This window comes from Pteropus medius, unplaced genomic scaffold (assembly GCF_902729225.1).
Source record: "Pteropus medius unplaced genomic scaffold, Ma_sr-lr_union100, whole genome shotgun sequence".
NCBI classification, from domain to species: Eukaryota; Metazoa; Chordata; class Mammalia; order Chiroptera; family Pteropodidae; genus Pteropus; species Pteropus medius.
The window spans coordinates 9,157,005-9,177,633 of record NW_024352786.1 but is presented as its reverse complement, the minus strand read 5'-3'; the positions used below and the strand labels follow the sequence as shown (position 1 = coordinate 9,177,633).

General features: G+C 37.4%; 1 protein-coding gene across 4 annotated transcripts in view; it reads right to left on the bottom strand.

Annotated features, from left to right (window-relative positions):
* Positions 1-1,637: 1,637 nt before the first annotated feature.
* Positions 1,638-20,629, bottom strand: part of TMEM156 (transmembrane protein 156) — a 30,511-nt gene continuing 11,519 nt past the window's right edge. Inside the window, exons 3-7 of one of the 4 annotated variants that reach the window (XM_039848704.1) lie at positions 19,735-19,995; positions 16,086-16,205; positions 14,140-14,223; positions 4,441-4,546; positions 1,638-2,489 (exon numbers count right to left, since the gene is read on the bottom strand). In XM_039848704.1, the coding sequence (XP_039704638.1) occupies positions 2,477-2,489; positions 4,441-4,546; positions 14,140-14,223; positions 16,086-16,205; positions 19,735-19,995 (584 nt within the window). In that variant the 3' untranslated portion in view covers positions 1,638-2,476. The remainder of the gene's footprint in view (positions 2,490-4,440; positions 4,547-14,139; positions 14,224-16,085; positions 16,206-19,734; positions 19,996-20,629) is intronic. The other 3 variants (XM_039848705.1, XM_039848706.1, XM_039848707.1) reach the window with 3 other exon arrangements.

The window sequence follows — 20,629 nt, the reverse complement described above, 5'->3', positions numbered from 1 at the left end:
TGTAGGGCTAGGATCCTGCTACTCAGCGGGACAGAGGTCAAGGAGGGAGTATGGGTCACAGCTGGAGAAAGAAGCCTGCAGTGAGAGCCACAGATGCAAGACTGGGCTACAAGTCATAGGGAAGGGGTGCAGGGTTGGTCAAGGTCAGACTTGGAACCAATTGAAAAGCTGGGTGCGCTAAAAGCCAAGGTCAGTGGTATAGATTGGAAACCATGAATCACACTGGGCATCAAGGACCACAGATTCATTTTTATGGGAGCCAGTTGGGTGGGGAGGAGAGCAGGACTACCAGGCCAAGGGAGACATTCAGGACTAGCGACCGGGCAGCAGTTGCAGTAAGATGTCTTCTTCAAGGGCATGGTTAACCCAGCCTCCCTGCACTCCCAGAAGAGCACGTTGCTGGTGCTCTCAGCTGGAGCCCCTTTTCTCAGACTTCCCCTCCGAGTGGCCTACTCCCTTTGTGCTTATACAGCGAGTAACAAGGCTTCACAGCCCCATAGACCTAGGACCGAATCCACATACTAGTCCTGAGACCAAAGGCAAACTAGTGAGCTTCTCTGGACTTAGCTTCCTCAGGAATAATGACTTCTGTTTCAAGGAGTCATTTTGAGAAAGAAATGAAAGTATACACGGCATATGCCTTGTGTATAGGGGGGCTCAATAAATGGTTCTTCATCCAACGGATATTTATTAAGAACCAACCGTGAGCCAAGCATCATATCAGATGCCAAGGATACTGTGGTGAGCAGAACCAGTCTAGAGAGGGAAACAGACATTAATTTGTAACCACAAAAATAATTGTAAGTAGCAGACATGAAAGGGGCTATAGAGCTGAGAAAGTGTATACTTAGGAGACCTATTCTGAGAGATTGGGAAAAGCCAGCTTCAATGCTGCTCTAAAGCCACTTTCTTAAAAAGTCTACCCTGATTACCCCGACTGGAAATGATTTTTATTGGCCTGCGAGTTCTCAGCAGGAAGCATGGAGCCTGCAAATGACACACTTATCTCACTCTATTGTGTCTAGTATTATAACTAGTGGTATGCGTGTCCCGTCTCCTCTACCAGATTGTAAACCTTTGTGGGCAGACGGCAGGCCATCTACATCTTTGAATGCTTCACAGTATCTGTTAAAGTCTTTTATTTTAAATAAGTGAAAATAGCTTCCAGAAATCTGACACAATTTAACAGAACTTCGAAGCTTAATTTATGCCTTTTGTAAGCCAAGTTCCCATTGATTTCCAAGTCATTTGTCTGAAACATAATAGAAGTGTACATGGAAACAATAATTTGGCTTCTCAGAAATTGTATAATATCCATGCTTCATGAAGTGTGAGACCCCTAAACTCCTGCTGAATGTTCCAGAGCTGAGCCCGACTCACCTATTCATCAGGGACACAGATGAGAAAAAGTGAGACTAGTAGAATCCCACTTGCCAGATCTTTAAACCTAAATTTTACAATTAGAATCTCAGTTTGTGATCTAGCAAAAAAAAAAAAAAGAAGAAGAAGAAGAAAGAAAGAGCGAAGAAAAAAGAAAGAAAGAAAGAAAGAAAGAAAGAAAGAAAGAAAGAAGAAAGAAAGAAAGAAAGAAAGAAAAGAAAGAAAAAAAAAGTACCAGAAAAATTTCTGTGTGTTAAAACTTTGTTTCTGCTAAGTTGCTAAATAGTATATCTAACCCTACACTTTAACTCTGGAAATCTACTCAGCTAAGCAATTTTAACCAAATAATAATGCCAGGAAATTAAATCTCACCATAACTATGAGAAGGTATTTTTATAGTTTTCAATATTAAGAGCTGCCCTCTAATCTACATGTACTTTTATTGTAATTGATAACTATAATTATTGTTGATATCAACATAACTATCAAAATACAAAAGCCAAAAGAATCAGAGGAAACATTTTGCTATTAAATTTAAATATTCAAGTTTCATTTAATATTTCACTTAAATTCATTTCATTTTAGTATCTTTGAAGTTTTTTAAACATCCTCAGTGCCAAAAGGAGGCAAGAGATTTATATATCCATACAAATATATAAACAAACAACTCAAGCCCTCTGAAGTAACTTGCCAAAGAGAAAGAATCCATTTGCATAGGAAAACCCACCAAATCAGAATCTGCAATGAGATTTTCATCTTTGACCCTGTTTTTGATTTTCAAAACCAAAATCTTGAGGCCACTGTAAGCTGTATAGTGATGGATAAACAAGGAGACATTCTCTTGCTATTTCCACAGGTTTCATCAGCTTGTTTCTGTGACTCATAATGGCTTCCTGAAAAAAAACCTCTCATTTCTTTGATCTCATGGGTCCAATGAATGCTCTCGAGTTAGTTTTCATCAACCAGCCAGCATTCCTGCTATTTCCTACCATGTATTCTCAACTGGTCTCATATATTTACCAGTTAATTCATTCCCCAAATAAAATTATGAGTATTCTTCAAAAAGAGTTTGGTCCAAATTGTCCAGAAGAATTGTTTAGAAGGATATTCTGAAGATTAAAGAAAAAAAAAACAAATATTAATCACACAAAAGTTTTGTTAAGTATTACTGGAAAAGAATTCATGGAAAACAATTTAAAAACCATTTATCAAAACGGTATCTTATAAGAACACCAAAAACTTCCTAAAGATACTGATTAAGTCCTCTTTCCAGCCCTGTGTTAAGCAGTGGAAGCTCCATTATATCCAAGAAGACAATGTTATTAGTGGTAATAAACTTCTCAGCTTGGGAGCCAGATAACCTAGAATCTTCTCCAGCCTCTGCCACTACAATATGTTTGGGTTATTCTCCACTTATATAAAATGAAAGTGTAAGTGTTCATGCAAGTTTCTTTTGATTATAGAATTCCATGATTCTAATAGAAGTTGGGACTTAATCATTCACTCAGAAAATATGTATTGAACATCTGTTAAATGCTAGGCAACATATCATCTAAATGAGGAGGTCTTTCTATTATGCTCCCCAAGTCCCCTGTGAATACATCTATTATGTTACTTGACACTCTATTGGAATTAAGGTTTCCCTAATCCAATTCCTCCTCTGACTGTATGTTATTTTCGCCAATGAGTAGCAGAATTCTTGGCACACAGTAGGTGTTCAAAAAGCATTTGGCGAATGAACAAAAGGGAGCTCTTTTTATGCAAAGTTGGGCCAGAATGAGAAATATCAGACAGAAATCCAGTAATATTTCATTAAAACAATTGTGTGATTACATTATAGTTTACTTAGGAATTTCTGAGCCATCAGCAGACCCTGATTGCACTAAGAGCCAAGTACTAAGATCAGCTTCTCTCTAGTGCTAAACACAAACATATCCTTAGTCTCAAGTTTAACATACTAAGCCACTTACTCTGGATCCCTTCAGTTGCCTCTCCTGATCTGCTCTCCACTTTTTCCCACCCTGCTTGGTACCCTGAGAGGCCAATCTATGTGAAGTGCCTCAGTTGGGTTTCAGTGTCCTCTGGCTCTGGTTGGGATTGGCCACTGGGAAGTACTAGCACACCGTGTAAAGGGAGAACAGCAAGTTGGGATATTTATTTTCCATCTTCAGGGCAACCACAGGCTGTTGTGTCCCTTGACCAAACGTCACAGTTCTTGTCAGGCATCCCTCCATGCATATTGTGTGTGTGTGTCTGTGTACATGTGTGTGTGCATGTGTCTGCCTCTGTCTCTGTCTCTCTGGGTTCCCTGCCCCTTTAGTCAGAGACAGTAGCAGTGCCCCATTGTTACTAGTCCTAGGGCTCTACACTCTCCTTTTTGTTTTTCCCACATCCTGGCTTGGTTCATGCTGTGAGTGATAACTGCCCAAGTATTATGAAGAGTAAATGATCTATCACCACCAAGCACGAAAGGATACTAATAAATACTAGTGTCCCTTCTCTTCCCTGTTACAATTTTTATACTCCCTATAATGGCTATCAATAGTGCCTTTAACATAATAGCTACTTGTTAAATATTTATTGAATGAGTAAAAAAGTTTTCAAAGACACTTCTGATTCAGATACATGGAAATTAATGTGTATTAATCTAGACTATCAGATGTTAAATTTAGAGAAGATTTTAATTCCAGTAACTGAGGATAATGGGTAGTTCTGCTTTATAAATTTACATTCTCTCTTCTCTCATTCTTCAACTGAAACAACAATTGACCTGCTAGAATTATGACAACCTCAGGAAACAGTACCAAGGAACGAGGTGACATTCCAGGGGCACGTGTTTTTAACAGACTAAAAGTTGAGTTTACTGGTCTTTTCTACACCTTGGAGGAAAAAGTAATTTTATTTCATGTCGTCTAATTCATATGAGCTGATTTTGCAAGTTCGTCACTTTCTGTCTCCTACACCAACATAGAAATGTAGTTTGAGATCTACTTTATCTTCTTGGATCTCGTCATGTTTGCAACAAAGTCGAATCATCGATAAAGCCAAATCATTACTTACCGTGTATACTGATCGTGCTGATGCACTGTGGAAGGAACTTCTAGTTCTGGTATTGGAGAAAGCACTTCCTTGACTTGAGTCAAGGGCAGCCTCTGCGGGGTCTCTGCTATTTAAGAAGGAGAACTGTTTTAGTCTATAGTCAATAGCAGTATGCAAAAGCAGATACAACATTTTCTAATGTAGTGAGAGAAATATGCCTTCCATCTAGAAAGGATTTGGGCATTTCCACCACTCACTAAATTTCCTACCTACAACTCTGATAACTTTAACCCATTTCTTCCAACTCTATTTCTTGCTTTGCATTCCTCCTTTCTACCACTTCCTAGGCACAAGGCCTGAAGCATAGTTAAGAAGGAACAAAGTAGAGGAAAAAAATTTTAAATACAATGTCATGTAACAAGACAGACATTTTAGTTTGGAAACTGACTTCAAACATTTCCTTCTATCACATATTGTTGAAATGTGTCCCTAAGAAGAATATTAATTTCAGAGACAATTTTATCGAGATGCAAAGTTATAAATTAGAGGAATTCCAATCTGTCTTTCTTTACTATGACTATGTGACTTTATCAAATTCTTCCTATATTATCTTTAGCTGACTTCAAGGGCAGAGATGAAACTTCTTGTCCATGGTATAATGGTATCTCTTTTATTCCACGGAATCTGGAGTCTTGCTTTTATAGTTTTTATATTAAAACTTGTGGGGTTTGCTTTACAAATGTCTTTACTTTCTATACAAAGCCCTGAACAGGGATGGAAATGAGGTGACCTATAATTTAAAGATAAATTTGGGTAGTTGCTCCTTAAGGAGAGAAATCAAAATGAAGATTTAAGTGTAATCAAGAATACAATGCTTCTTGTCCATGAAGATGATTAAACACTGATATGGGTTACCAAAATAGAAATACTGTTAAATTTTCTCTTGGAATTTTATTCTTTTAATTAGAAAAAAATGTAATGAGAATAACTTATTTTTTGGATTTAATTTTTTGAATACAGAATACATTCACATGATTAAAAATTTTTACACTATGAATGGATATTCAGCGGAATGTCTCCCTCTTACCCCATATCCCAGACAATCACTTCCCACCGCATCACATATTTCCATTCCTTCTCCTCTTCCTTTGCCATAGGCAACCTAGGTTATTGGTTTTTTGTTTATTGATAGATGATGGATGGATAGATAGATAGATAGATGGATGGATGGATAGATAGATAGATAGATAGATAGATAGATAGATAGATAGATAGATAGATAGATAAATAGATAGACAGATAGTTTTATACCTTTATACATATGTATATGTTATCTTTGTCATTCTTTACATACTATAGTAGCATACTATATACATATATGCTTAAAGATATGTCTTAGAGATCTTTCCACATAAGCAATTCCTCATTCTTTTTTTATAACTTCCTAGTATTCCATAGTATGGATGTATTATCATTTCTTTAAACAGTCTCCTATTTAGATTGTGTCTAATCTTTTGACATTGCAAACACACTAGCAATAAACACTGCATATATGTCATTTCTTTCCCAGGTGAATAAATCTATAGGACAAATTCCTAGAAATAAGAATTGTTGGCTCAAAGGGCTTATACATTTGTAACTTTGATATTCTGTTTACAGACATCCAAGTTGATTCTGATACACATTAAAGATTCAGAATGAACTTACCATGCAAATGATTGCTTAGACAATTAGGTTAAAATATCTAAAGAGCTTATTCATTAAACTAAATAATTATTAAAGAAAATTAACAGAGCTATTTTGGTTAGAAAGCCAAACTGCTCACCATTTGCTTACTCATTCAGTTTGCTGATGTTTTATAGTATGGTGTAACTATAATTTACTGTAGAAAGCTATTATCTGTCAAAATGATGGCTACTCCAAAGTAACTCTCTAGTGGGGTATTATCTTCTGTTTTTCCTAGTATCCAAAGTCATGTAACTTATATGCTAATAGTAAAACCTCTGGAAAATTGATAAAAAAGCAAAAAGGTAAAATATATGACATTTTAATATCTTCTTCAGAATAGTTAAAACAGGTAGAATTTTTTTTGTTCTACACTGGGAAATAGAGTTTCTTTCGAATTATATTAATTCACTAACACTAGTTAAAACAGTAGAACAGTCAGAAATGTTTTAAAACTTCACAGAAGTCTTTTCATGAATTTGTCAAATCTCTGAACCAAACATTTCTTTGACATTTTTAGGAACCTCAGAAGAGCCTAAAAAATTAAAAAGAACCCCAGTTGGAGTTTTGACCTGGCTGAATCTAGTGAACAGCAGCAGAAACTTTGATTAAAAATAAAACTCCATGCCTTATGTTCTCGAATAAAGCCCCTACCGCACTGCCCGTGACAATGTCCAGGTTGCCCTCTGATAATTTTTTAAAAAGATTACTAACACTTTTCAAAAGTGCTTTATACCTATAACATCTGGCATCTAACTTCAACTTATTCTTCCAAAGTAATTTTTAATTCCCACAGAGTAACAGAAACTTGCAAGGTGCTGTCTTCACTTTGTTCCTGGTAGTTTTCATGTCAAAGACGAGATACATCTCCTGCAGTAAAGACACGTCTAAAGTGTCCTCATCCTACTAGGCTCTCTTGGCTGCTAAGGGAATTTACTCCATCAATTTTTTATACTCTTATCTCCAAAACTATTTGTTCAACTAAATTTTACTTGGTTATTACATTGGAAAGCCCAAACAGCTAAAAACAAAACAAAACAAGAAGTAGTAACCAGTGTTAGGTGTCCATATTATATAGGACCCTCTGTGACCTCTACTTCCCCAATAGTGAATGTATCCAATTTTGCTGTAATTGATTATTTATCCTCCTTTTTGTGTACAGAGATTATATTTTATGCACAGTTATAATTCCTAGAACCCACCTTGGAGCATGACACCTAATAGGTACTCGGTAAATACGTGTTGAATGACTGAAAGAATGTCATTTAATTTCTTTGTGCCTCATTTTTCTTAACAAAAGGGTGTGGGAAGAAGCACTACAAGTTAACTGGGCTGCCATCTAGGAATTTGGGGAAAGAAAAATAAGTGACCTCTGAGTGTTAATCAATAAAACCAACCCATGATCAGAGTGGAAACATGAAAAGTCATCTTCATAAATAATCCCCAGGCCAAAGCCTATTAAATGTTAAATGAGCCTATCAAGCTACTCCTAAAATGGGGAGGAAGGCCTCTCAAGTTATTGAAGAAAAACCTCTCAAGTTGGCAGAAGAATCCACTTTAAGATCTAACAAACAATACTTGGCTATGATCTGACATCCTGCTGTGGTTCTATCTAAGGAGAGAGAACCACATGTGTTTGCTGTCAAAGTTTTTTGGTCCATATTTCTCTCAACTGCATTACTCTTTGTGAATTAATACATTAGTCTTCTGGTTATATAAACCTGTTGGTGTGAGCTGGATTATGCAATGGATCATTCTTGGTGTGCTGCCATTGCAGGAAGCTGAACCCACAGGCCTGAAAGAAAACATTAGGCCAGGTAAATTCACCTACGTGAGGCACATGTGTGGCCTTGTGGGCAACAGCAGCCAGGCAGCCCCAGATGGCAGCTTCCTGTCCTCACCCCACATGTGCCGTATAAAAGTTCAGGAGTGGGTAATGACACCTGAACTACTGAGATCATTTCCTTATGACTTCAGCAAAGCTAGTGGGTGCCTTGAGGCTAAAAGGAAGAAAATCAAGGTAAGGGTAAAATGAGGTAATAAAGGTGTATTTTGATATACTGTGAAAAATAGAAAGTACTATTAAGTACAAAACAGAATGTTTTTACCAGCATATTTTAAGCCCACTCAAGGAGTATGCTCAGAATTTAGTTGGACCCACATCTGTGCTCAGCAGGGGAAGGCTATGGATAGCTAACCTTGGAGGTGATGACCTCAGTGCATCCTTCTTCTCCTTCATACTTTTGGGGGAAAAAGAAAAAGAAAGTGGTCCCCAACCAATTTGGCACCAGAGAACTGGTGCTTCTATGATTATTTAATGCCTAATGATCTGAGGTGGCGCTGAGGTGATGATGCTAGCGCTGGGGAGCGGCTGCAAATACAGATGAGACTTCGCTCGCTTGCCCACTGCTCACTTCCTGATGTTGGTTCCCAACAGGCCACAGACTGGTACCGGTTCGTGGCCCCAGGGGTTGGGGACCCCTGCTTTGGAAGATTCAGCTATGACTCTTTCTGGAAACAATGGCAAGAAGTGTCTAAACTTACCTACAAAGTACTTGTTTTTTTTCATAAGAGCTTCTCCAAAAAAGGAAGAAATTCAAGTTCATATTCACAGATTACAGTGTAAGATAGATGTAGAAAATTTCAGATGATTTGGCGATTCTTATTTAATTCTCTAATCTGGCTTCAAAGACCTTCCATTTGTAATGATTTCTTCTTATTGTCGTAGCAAAGCAGAAATTCACTATTGCTGTACATCATTCTAACATCTTCATCACGTAAAAATATTGGCACTTTTGTACAAGCCCAAGATAGCTAGAAGCCTTTTAGGGATAATAGAGCCAATTGTGGTAGCTTAAAATAGATTTCCATTATTCAAGGTGCCAACTCCCTACTATATTCAAAGCTCCATCTGTTATTGTTAACAGTGATCCCCAAACTACTCCTCTGCTCCCAATCTGACCAATGTAAAAATCAAATGAAGATGGAAAAATAAATGACTGCAAAATTATCTAGATTTAACAGCTAAAGTGAAAAACACCCTCCTTCAAAAGACAGTTGTCAATATTCTGCGCCATTGACTTAGTTTCCAGTTTATTCACACTGCAGATATTTTTAATACTCCAAGGAATGAATATTAAGGAATTTCTTTAATTTCCTTTTAAAGGAAAGGAATTTTGTTTTTGTTATTTTGCATTATCAAGAGTTATGATTTGGGGGGGAACATATTTAAAAGATCTTTGTAGACTGTGGCAGTCATTCTTTCAACATAGTCGATGTAGAGTCATGCTTAGTTGATAAATAGTTGCTGGGCACTTACTAAATGCTCTTATACGCTTGATGCTATGATCTGGGAATATAGCGATGAGTATAATCAGAGTATCCCTACCTCAATGAGCTACCTGGGAGACATATCAATCAAATAATAATAAAAATATTAAATAGCAATAGTAATAATTGCCCCAAAGAGAAAATTGTGGGGCTCTGAGGATATGCACTGAGGGAAGTCGACCTCTTCTGGGAGGTCCAATATGAGTTCCCTGTGGAGGTGTTAGTTAGACCAAGATCAGAAGGCAGAGTTGGAGTTTAGCAGACAAAGGCAAGGTGAGAGGAGGGGAGGTTTTCAAGAGGTGGCACAGGAGGCAGGATGGTTCAGCCAGGGAGAGTCTGTGCAAATACAGAGAAAATGTTTATCTGCATATGTTGTGTCATCAATTATTTCATACCTGGAGTAAATGGCTATCACATAAAGGCATTCAATGAATGAATAGAATAAGTCACCCTATTCTGCCTATAGATTCTTCACACTTACAAATTTCTTCCTTCATACAGAGTCACCCTCTGCATTTTGACCTATTCTGTAACCAAGCAGATGGCTATAAGTTTTATGAACTCAAATCTGTATTTTAAGTCATAAATATTATAGTTAGAAAGTAAAAATTAAATTTTCATGTTATCTTGCTTGGTTGCTATCCATCTGGCACCAGTAATTTATCTTCTCTTTTGCAGGAAATTGAAACCTGCTTAGTCTTCATTATACTGGCCATAAACATGTTGCAAATTACAATTTTACACTGCCACTAGTTTTATTTTGGGGTAATACAAATTACTGGGTCATCCACTTTTGGCATGCAGTAATTCTCTTTCACAATAAAATTCCATTTTCTTTGCTTCATAGTCGCTACGAACTCAACCACATTAACAGCATCAGCTGAAATGTTACTTTGCAGATGACTCGCATTGTCTCACAGAAGCTTCTACAGCCTTATAGAGGAAATGTCTCATTTCTCTTTCCAGTATTAGATGTTAAAGGAGCATAAAGAGTTTTGATCTGTGGCTTGAACCAGCAGAGGTAAGCTCCCCTGTTCACCATTGCCATCGATGTGCTAGAAAGTGCATTCGCTGGACAGAATGAGTTTGAGCTCTGACCCTGCTAGGGGTCAGAATGGACCTGTGGGTCCATTATTTAAACTCTCGGAGCTTTGGTTTTCTTATCAGGAAAAAAGTGAGGTTTCTATGAAATAAAATGATGTGTGTGAAAGTACTGTGCATATGGAAGTTACTTAATGAGTTTTTATAGTTTATTTAGTTTCCCTTCTCCCAAGGCGACTGGGGGTAGAAGCTCTTTAACTGTGATATCAGCTCTGTGAAGGCAGGGACTATTCTGTAGTACATGCCACTGTGTCATCCAGGCTTGACATAACTGCTGTTGAGTTACTGATCAGTAGATTTTGGTTGAATATTTGAAGGTGAAGAATTTCAAGTTTAAAAAATTTCAGTAGTTTTAATGGACATAGAGGTGAGAGATGAAATGACACCTTTAATGGACCCATGCAGCGAGAACATGTGGAAGCCCTAATCCCAGAAACCTGGTATTACAGAGATTTGTTTATTGACTCTCCAGCATATGGACATCTCAAGAGTATTTTCAAGTATTCAGGAAGCCAGAAGGGCAGTTATTTCCACTCTACTGCTTCCTGGCACCCAGAGTACAAATCTGTGGCCTGCACTCAGTTAGTCAGATACTCTCCCTTGGGACTTGCCATCCTGGGCATCAATGCAAAACAGCAACGTGGTCTAAGGGTAGCTGTGGCAGCCCAGGGGCAGCGTCCAGTGGTGGTGACATCAGCGAAGGCATTCTCACCAAACCAACCCTGTGGTAAGACTCTGGCTGTATTTTTAGTTGCCTGGCCTCTCTTAACTATTTATTTTCCAAGCTCAGATTCCCTAACCTTCCTGCTGCTTCCACGGGTTCCCTTTTGGCTTTCCAATAAATTTTCTTTCTGCCAAGTCAGCCACATTGGTTTCTATTGTTTGCATCCAGTGATTCAGGTCCTCGTTTACTGCTTCTGCCCCTGGCTTTGGTCTCCCAGCGTGGCGAATTCATTAAGCACTGTTTCTAAGGGTATGTTTCAAAGTTACTTTCGTATAATTCTCAAAATCTCTTCTTCAAGATGCTCAGCGTTTTTCATTATTCTTCACTATCCTTAGCAATTCTATGAAATGTGTTATATGTTCTTTAAGGAAATAGAATTATATTCTCTCTGATCACCCTTTGTCTCTTTGTTTGCTTCACCTTTCCCAGTCCCCAAGATTCATTTCTTGCTCATCTGCTCTTTTTACTCTATACTCATTTCCCCTCAGGGTTTGTGTGACTTAATAACCTTTTATCGTGCATGAACTACGTGCCAGATATTATGCTGGGACAAGATTCCAAAGGTGAATAAGACAGAATCATCGCCTGTGTGCAGATAATAGTCGAATGAATAAAATGTAAAGTAGATGAATGGCAAGACAGGCAACATAAGCCACCGTGCTTCTCAAAGCAAGGAAGAAAATATTAAACTTATAAAAGCTTGAGATTTGATTCTGTCTGACATCTCCTACAGCAATGAGATTCATTTATTCCATCAGTGTTTCCTGTGCCCTCAGTACATGCCAGGCCCTGTGCAGTGCCAGGGTCTTGATCATCTCCCTTTATTTCTCTCTAGTCTTTTTGAGGGTGTGAGTCTATCCATGTCTCTGTGTGTACGTGAGTGACAATACTTACTTTGTAATACATGAACGACTGGAGAGACGTTCTGGCATGTACAGTCAGAGCCGGCAGCAAGCTGTTCTGCTGAATGTGGCTACAGTCACTGCTCTCTTTGAAAGACATTTTTTTCAGTCGTGTTACTGCTTCTCCAGAGAACCATGCTGGCACATTTTTTCCTGCATTCTCAACTGCTGCCTATAACCCATCATTACAAAGAGAGGCCTAAAAAACGGCACTCAGGGGAGATATTATTTCCTTTCCATTTCTCTCTCAGAAAGAAAAACTTATATTGGGATAGGGGAAAAAATCACTTTTAGGTTAAAGAAATATAAATAACAAGAAAGAAGCTGCTTCTTTCCCCCTTTAAGAGGCCAAACCTCAAAAACGACTTGGTTTTTTAAAAAAAAGGCCACCCCCCGCCCCTTGGCCTGCTCTAAACATTAATAATATATACCAGGTAATAAAGCTGGGGGTGGGGGGTGGTTAGTGAGTGCTGTGAAAGGGAAAAGGACAGCTGTGGCAGGTTTCTCTGGGGGATGAAAATCACAGGCTCATAAATACGATGTGTGAGGTTAGCCCGTTGGTTAGCAAGAACTTTAAATTTGCGATTCTCCTGATTATCTGGGTTGATAGGGGAGCTATTGACTTTTTCTCAGATAAGGCTTCAGTGCTCAAAATTATGACTTGAAAAGAGAAATGATTGGGATTCCTAAGACAACCAAAAGCCCCTCAGAGCCAGGTTAAAACATTCCTGGGTATGAATGTCAGGCATGTGTACTGGAGAAGAGGAAAGACCAGGGGAAACACCGTTTTCTCTCTTTAAAGATTAATTTTGCCACTTGAAACAACCCTGTTATTTTTATTTCATTAATCAAACAAAATAGTCATTGATCGCCCAGAATTTCCATCAACTTTCCCCACTTTTAGCTGGTGTCCAATGACTATTTAGCTAATGCTTATTATTACCCATAGGTTAGTAACTTTACTGCTAGTGATGAGAGGAGAAACTCTAATTTTTTTTTAAGGGATCTTTTAAGTGCACCCAATCCAAGTTTTCCTCAAGCTAGGGGGCTGAATACCTGCTAATTAAAATAGCTAAAAAAAAAAAAGCCTGGGGAGAATAGTCCACAGTGAAATGCCTTTCGAATCTCCATGTGGCTACGGACACAGCTGCAGTGAAGGGCTCAGGGTTTGTTCAGTTTCCTTTCATTTTTGAAAATGGTTTACATACCAGACGTGAAGCTTCCATATATAACTTCTCACAAAGTATAAAATAGCCTGCTCTCTGGCTGTGCATAAGCAGCTGTAGTAATATCACACATAATTCTGTAGTTTTCAAAGACTCAAGAATATTATTTCTCCCTGATGGAGAATAAGCCTTTGCCCGTGTCATATTCTCCATCTCTTTCTTTTTCATATGATTTGACAGCCTGAATCCAGAAGGAGGCTTCACAATTAGAAGAAGGAGATGGAACCACAGCATCTGTGCTAACAGCCTCCTTGCTACTCGAATTAAGATTCCCTTATTCCATTTCTATTTCTTGGGAGAGGACAGGGGACTTTTTAATTGGGGCTATTAGAAGTTCTCTTTACACAATGACACCCTGTGCTAAGTGAAGGCTCCAGCAAAAGCCGTGCCCACTCTGCAATTACTTCTTGCAATTCTGAGGAATAATGGTATCTTGTCTCATTTAAAAATAAATCTGAGGCTTATTCCTTATTGCTTTTCCTCCTCTGCCTACTCACATGAATGTCTCCTTGGCAATTAAGCAAACTTTCCATTATTTAAGGAGGTAGTTTTGATCGTAACTGTCCTCTGATATGATTTGCCCATAGCTCCATTCTTCCAGATACAAGGCTAATTTAAATGAGCTCAGATATTATGATCTTGAGTTTATACTGCAATGATGAAGCTTTGGAATTTCCTAAGCAGTGTTCCGTTTGCATGTCACCGAGCTCACCTGAAATAACCCGCACATTCAACGTTTGAAGTTTCTCAGAATCACTTCCTCTTAAGAGAACAGATGAAGGTTTGTATTTATGACCTATTCCAAGAAAAGAAATTAAATATTAAGATGAAAAACAAGCACATTCTTCATATGTACTCCCCATATTGGTTCAAAGGATTACCAAAGAAAAAGGGCCATTCGCAACAGGGCCTGAAGTAACAAAACATGAAGTTATTTTCCATTAACAAATGCAGGTTCTTTCTAAAACCAGTGGTCTCTCCATTGTACCATCTCCTCTGATGAAAAATCTGGCTCTTATGTACAGAATATTATATTTAGATTGTACACATAGATATGATATACAGAATATGTAATGTTATTTAATATTTAATAATAATAAATGTCCTAAATGATGTGACATTTTTCATTACTTTATATGCTTAGATTTGTAAGGCAAGACTTTGAAAGCCTCTAGGCCTGTCATTTGGGTTGATGTTCATAAGTGACTTAGTGTCACTCCCCACTATTCATCTCTTTCTAGACATTTTCCATCTGGTTTCTCTCTCTCTCTTTCCTAATGTGTAATTATATGAAAAATGAATCAAGAAACTCAAAACTATGCACTATTTGCAAATAACATGCATTTACTTAAAATAATATAATTTTCAAAACTAGAAAGACCTTGCATCTTTTTATTAGTTATATAACTGGAATAAACACATAACACTTAATTTCTCTGAAGCTCAGGGTTTTTTAATCTATAAAATAAAAATAATAGCACATATCTTGTTTATATACTTTGAGAATTTAGTAAAAATCTTGTGACAATGGTTATTCTATAAATATACATTATGATTATTAACCAAATGCTTTTGGGGTCTCAAATACCAAGGTATCAATGACAATACTTGATATGCAACTTCTCTCAGAAATTTTTGCAATAAATACTTAATCAAAAGAATTAATGGCTCAAACCTAGAGGCAACCCCTTGTTTTGCCTATTGAAATGACTAAGACAGCCTTACCTGGTAAAGAGCATAAGAGCCCTGGGAAACGGCACAAGCGGCACAATACTACTCTCCTTTATTGAGAATTACTATTCACTAGACACTGGGGTAAATTTCTAGTGAATAGTAATTCTCAATGAAGGAGAGTCTCTTTAGTTCAATCCTTACCTCAACACTGTGTGGTGATGGTGATTAGCCTTGTTTTACAGAGGTAAAAAGGAACACTCGGATACAGTGAGCGACTTGCTCAAAGTCGTGTAACTAGTAAGCGGTAGGATTTGATATATTTTCTCTTGTCTTTAAGACACAAACTACTTTCCATCAGGCCTGATACTCAGGCAGTGTACTCCTGGGTACACACCAGCAGGGCTGATGTATGCGTGGGTCTATCAGTAGGACCACACCAGTAGTAAACGATCAGGGCCCATCCTGACAGGTGGGTATCGTATTAGTTATTAAATATTTTATCATCATCTCTATTGTCCTGATTTCTAAGTACACATTTTAGCTCAGCCCAACCAAAAATCTACTGACACACTCACACTTATTAAAGATTGGCTCCCACTCACACTCACTGCCAAGAGCCAATCCGATCAAGGTCCCCAACTCTAAAATTCTTCATCTCCACTCCCCATTCTTCTACCTCTCTTCTGCCTTCACTTCCACTATTGCCCCTGCTCAACCTCCAGTCTATCAACTACTTCCAATTCACCCATTCTTTCTCCCCTCCTACTCACTTGTCTGGATAGGAGAAAGACACATGAAGCTCCTTGAATGTTGGCACTGTGTCTTACTTATGCTTATATTCCTAGAATCACTGCTTACACACAATAGGTGCTCAAAAAATGGTAAATTGAACTAAAAAAAGAAATTGAATCTATAGATAAGATTAAGAGTTCCTTGAAACTAAATTGATTATCCCAAATGGTATATTTATTTCTCAATACTTACTCTGCCACTTCTGCACTCGCCTATGGCCTTCGAGTATTTTGTGGATAGTGAGGATGAGCAAAAATATAAAAACTAATATTACTAAAACATACCAAGTGATCTTCATGGAACAAAAGAAATCTGCAAAGAAAAAATACTATAAAAATACAATAATATGATGCAATAGATAAGAGGCTATGAGGTGGTGTAGCTGGGTTCTACTACATATTCTGCCCTTAACTAAAAAGCTGAATATATAACATCACTGTTACAGGGTCACTTGCTCTCCTAAATTCTTTACTGATGTGTTAAACGAGGGTATTAAATGAGGAAACTTTACCAGGTGGCTTCCAGAGATCCATTTAGTTCCAAAATTCTAAGGTTAATTTCACTTAACAGGCAATGTTGATGTTAGTTCCGCTATCATTTCTATCACTAGGTTTAAGACCACAACATAGCAGAGTACCAGAATCAGAGCCATTTCTAATCAATAATTTTGGCCCTAGACCAAGCAGCCAAAAATTATAGTCTCAAATCAACAAAGATACACTGAGCATAAGGAGGATGGAGAAGAAAGGGAAAGACAGACACAGAGAAAGGGCTGGACTGAGGCATATAAAAGGCCAGGGAAGATGAATAATTAGACCCATTTTCATCAAGGTCTCTCATGACAATGATCAGATCAAGCACATACCTTAATAAGACATATAGTTACCCTAGACTAAATTTAACAAGGATGCAAGTAAAAATGTTCATTCAAAAAACAGTGAGACAACACGGGTAGGGCAGTCACCATGCAGCAATAGCTTAGCACGGTCTCCTTTGGTCCCATAAAGACGCAGTGGCCAGTTGACCCAAGCATCAGTGACTTAAAAAAGAGTGACCTTGTCATGTCTAGGACACAAGTGTCTGACTTTCTAAGCCACTTCTGTACCCTCTTGCACACAAAATACAGCCAGTACTAACTCAATTTAGTAAGACATGTAATTTGTTTATACTCTTGGATGACTCCCCTTGTGGAGCTTATGATCTGGGTATCCTTCCCACAGGACCTCCCTCCATGAGCAGATGTACAATAAATAGGTAGACAACATTTATTTAGAGAAGAGGCTCAATGGAAGAAAGGTAAAAGTTGACTGGGATGGCAGCACTCAGACACGCCAATATCATTCCATGCTATTCAGCTGCCAAACTTGCATTTCTCACTGAAGATAAAAGCATGCAGTTAGCTGGAATAAAATAGTAATTTTTTAATCTCTTACATGTGGCAAAATGGTTATAGTTTTTCTAGGTTACAAGATTATGTATTTGTACACCACCATTATCTTTCTGAATTATGGATGCAAAAAATTAACTATTATTTCACTCTGACTAGAATTTATGGATTTTTCCATTAACACAAAAGTAAATCCTGACTACCTCAAACAGTTTTTGCACAGCAAAGGAAACCATCAACAAAAAGAAAAGACAACCTATCAAATGGGAGTAGATATTTGCCTATTTTACTTCTGACCAGAATTTATAAAGAACTCATACAACTCAACAACAAAAAACTATCCAATTAAAAAATGAGCAGAAGACCTGACTAGGTATTTCTCCAAGGAGAACTTACGGATGGCCAATAAGCATATGAAAAGATACTCAAGGTCACTGATAATCAGAGAAATGCAAATTAAAACCACAATGAGATATCACCTCACACCTGTCAGATTGGCTGTCATCAATAAATCAAAAACAATAAATGTTCATGAGGATGTGGAGAAAAGGGAACCCTCATACACTTCTGTGGGATTGCAAATTGGTATAGCCACTCTGGAAAACAATTTTCTTGAAAAATTAAAAATTGAACCCAGCAATTGCGCTTCTGGGTATTTATCCAAAGAAAATCAAAACACTAGTTTGTAAAGATATCTGTACCTCTGTGTTCATGGCAGCACTATTCACAATAGCCAAGACATAGAAGCAACCTAAGTGCCTATTAACAGACGATTGGATAAAGAAGTTATGGTACATATATACAATGGAATATTACTCGGCTATTAAAAATATGAAATCTTACCATTTGCAATGACATGGATGGACCTAGAGGGTATTATGCTGAGTGAAATAAGTCAGACAGAGAAAGATAAATAACATATGATTTCACTTATATGCAGAATCTAAGGAACAAACTAAACGAAAACAATCAGATACAGAGAACAAACTGGTGATTGCTAGAGAGGAGGCGGGTTGGGGGACTGGGTGAAAAAGGTAAAGGGATGAAGAAGTACATATTAAAAACTACAAAACAGTCACAGGGTTTTAGAGGATAACGTACGGTGTATAGTCAATATTATTGTTTAATTATAAAAATTTAAAATAAATAAATCCTCTTAAAATCATAATAATGAAAATGCTTATTTTCCTTCATGTTTTAGAAAATATAAAAAGGAAATGGATACACAAATGTACATTGAAATAAATGTGTCTTAGTATCTATAATCCAAACCTCTTTATCTTTCAGATTTCATCATAGTCACTTTCCCTATGTAGCCTTTCAAAAACCTTCCAACTCACTCCTGAACAGGATGGAATTGCCCCCTCTGTTCTGACCTTCTCACATCCTCTTCCAGGCCCCTCATACATACACACACCTTGAAATACCTGCTAATTGCAGAGGCTGTAGGGCCCTGGGAAAATTAATTCACAGAAAAAATTTCTTTGAAGTCATATATTTTACTTTAAGATGCATACGTATTATATATTTGTATTTGCTTTAAAATAAATATAAGATTTTGAAGAGTTGCCTAAAAAAATTAAAGCTTTAGAAAAGCATTCTAAAGCTGTCTGAAATGCTGCCATATGTCTGGAATATCAAAAAGCACAGCAAACTACTTACCATAGCACCTGTCGCACTGAATGCACTTGGTTGATTATTTTATATTCATCCATCCCTTTGTCCCCAGTGCCTGCATACTGCTAGGCATATAGCAGGCGCTCATGAAATGCTTCTCTCGTAAAATGCTCTTCAAGAGTAGGTTTTATGGGTGAAGTGAGGGCAATTACTTAGTAGAAAGGATCAACTGTTATCATTTAAAAGAGGGTGACTAGGAAGTTAATCAGCCTTAAACAGAATTAAAATATGTATAAGTTTTGTCTTTCTGGCTCTTTCCCTTCCCCAGAGTTATCCAGTGACCCAAAGTACCTAATCTATATCCTACCTATCTTAATCCAGGCCTGGTTCTCATCTCTGAGAGGATGTGTGAAATCAATTAAAAATAAGATTTTAATAACACCACACTGTACATGGATATTTCCATTTAAAAATAAATCGCATCCTTTCATTCCCAAGTGTGATAGTATTACTTCAAGCATAACTGGTAGGCATGTCCAAAGTTATTCTGGACAGAGGGTCTTTCTAATGCCCCTCAAATCATAACCCATAAATGCCTCTTTTGCCTTTAGGTACAGCTGAGCCCCATGAAAAGAACACTTCAAAAGATAAATAAATAAATAAATAAATAAATAAATAAATAAATAAATAAATAGATAGATAGATAGATAGATAGCTAACATTTCCAGCCATACTATTTCATCAATAAATTTCTTCAACTATTTGACTTTTCAGTGAAGTTAATGTGGTAGCCCTTATTTAATTTTTCTTTTCCCCCTAATTTCCTTAAAAACTTACTTTTTACATCCATTTCTAGGTGCAAAGAAATGTGTATACAATTATGTGGATATTTCATAATTCTACAAGTATGGTTTATAAAGTTTTCCTTGGCTGGGTCTTCCTCCATGATTGGTGACCTTCTAGTGTAGGTTTTTATATTACAAGTAACATTATATTCTTCCAGGTGGTCAACTGTAGGAGCTACAGTGAAGTTAAAATGTTGACAAAGTGAATGAAAATCATTTGCCATCACTTCCATTGATCCTCGCATGATAAAAACTGGAAAGAGATTAAGAAAACGTTATTCGCAAAATAGTAATACCTAGTAAGAAAATACATACATTTTAAAAATAAATCTATTTCCTGTACAAAAAAGTAGAAACAAGTGATTAAAGGGCTTACATTTTTTTAAGATTGTGGAAACCAGGTGACAGTAGGTTGAAATAGGATCAGAACATCTCAAAGAAAACACAGACATTTCCCTGGTGACTTGAGGAATAGATTTTATTTTCCAAAATTGTCACAACACTATTTTGTGTCCGACATTACACTGGTTTGCTAAGGCTGCCATCACAAACTGCCATAAAACTGTGTGGCTTAAAAAATAGAAATTTGCCTTGCAGTACTAGAGGCTGAACTTTTGAGATTAAGGTGTTGGTGAGGTTGCTTCTTTCTGCAGGCTACAAGGGTGGGCCCTGTTCCAGACCTCGTGCCTCACTGCTAGGGTTTCCCTGGCCATCTTTGGCGTTCCTTGGCTTGTAGAAGCATCCCCTGATCTATGCCTTTATCTCTACATGGCATTCTCCCTGCGTGCATATTTGTGTCCAAATTTCCTCTTCTCCTGAGGACACCAGTCATATGGGATTACAGCCCATCTTAATGACCTCGTCTTAACTAATTACGTCTACAACAA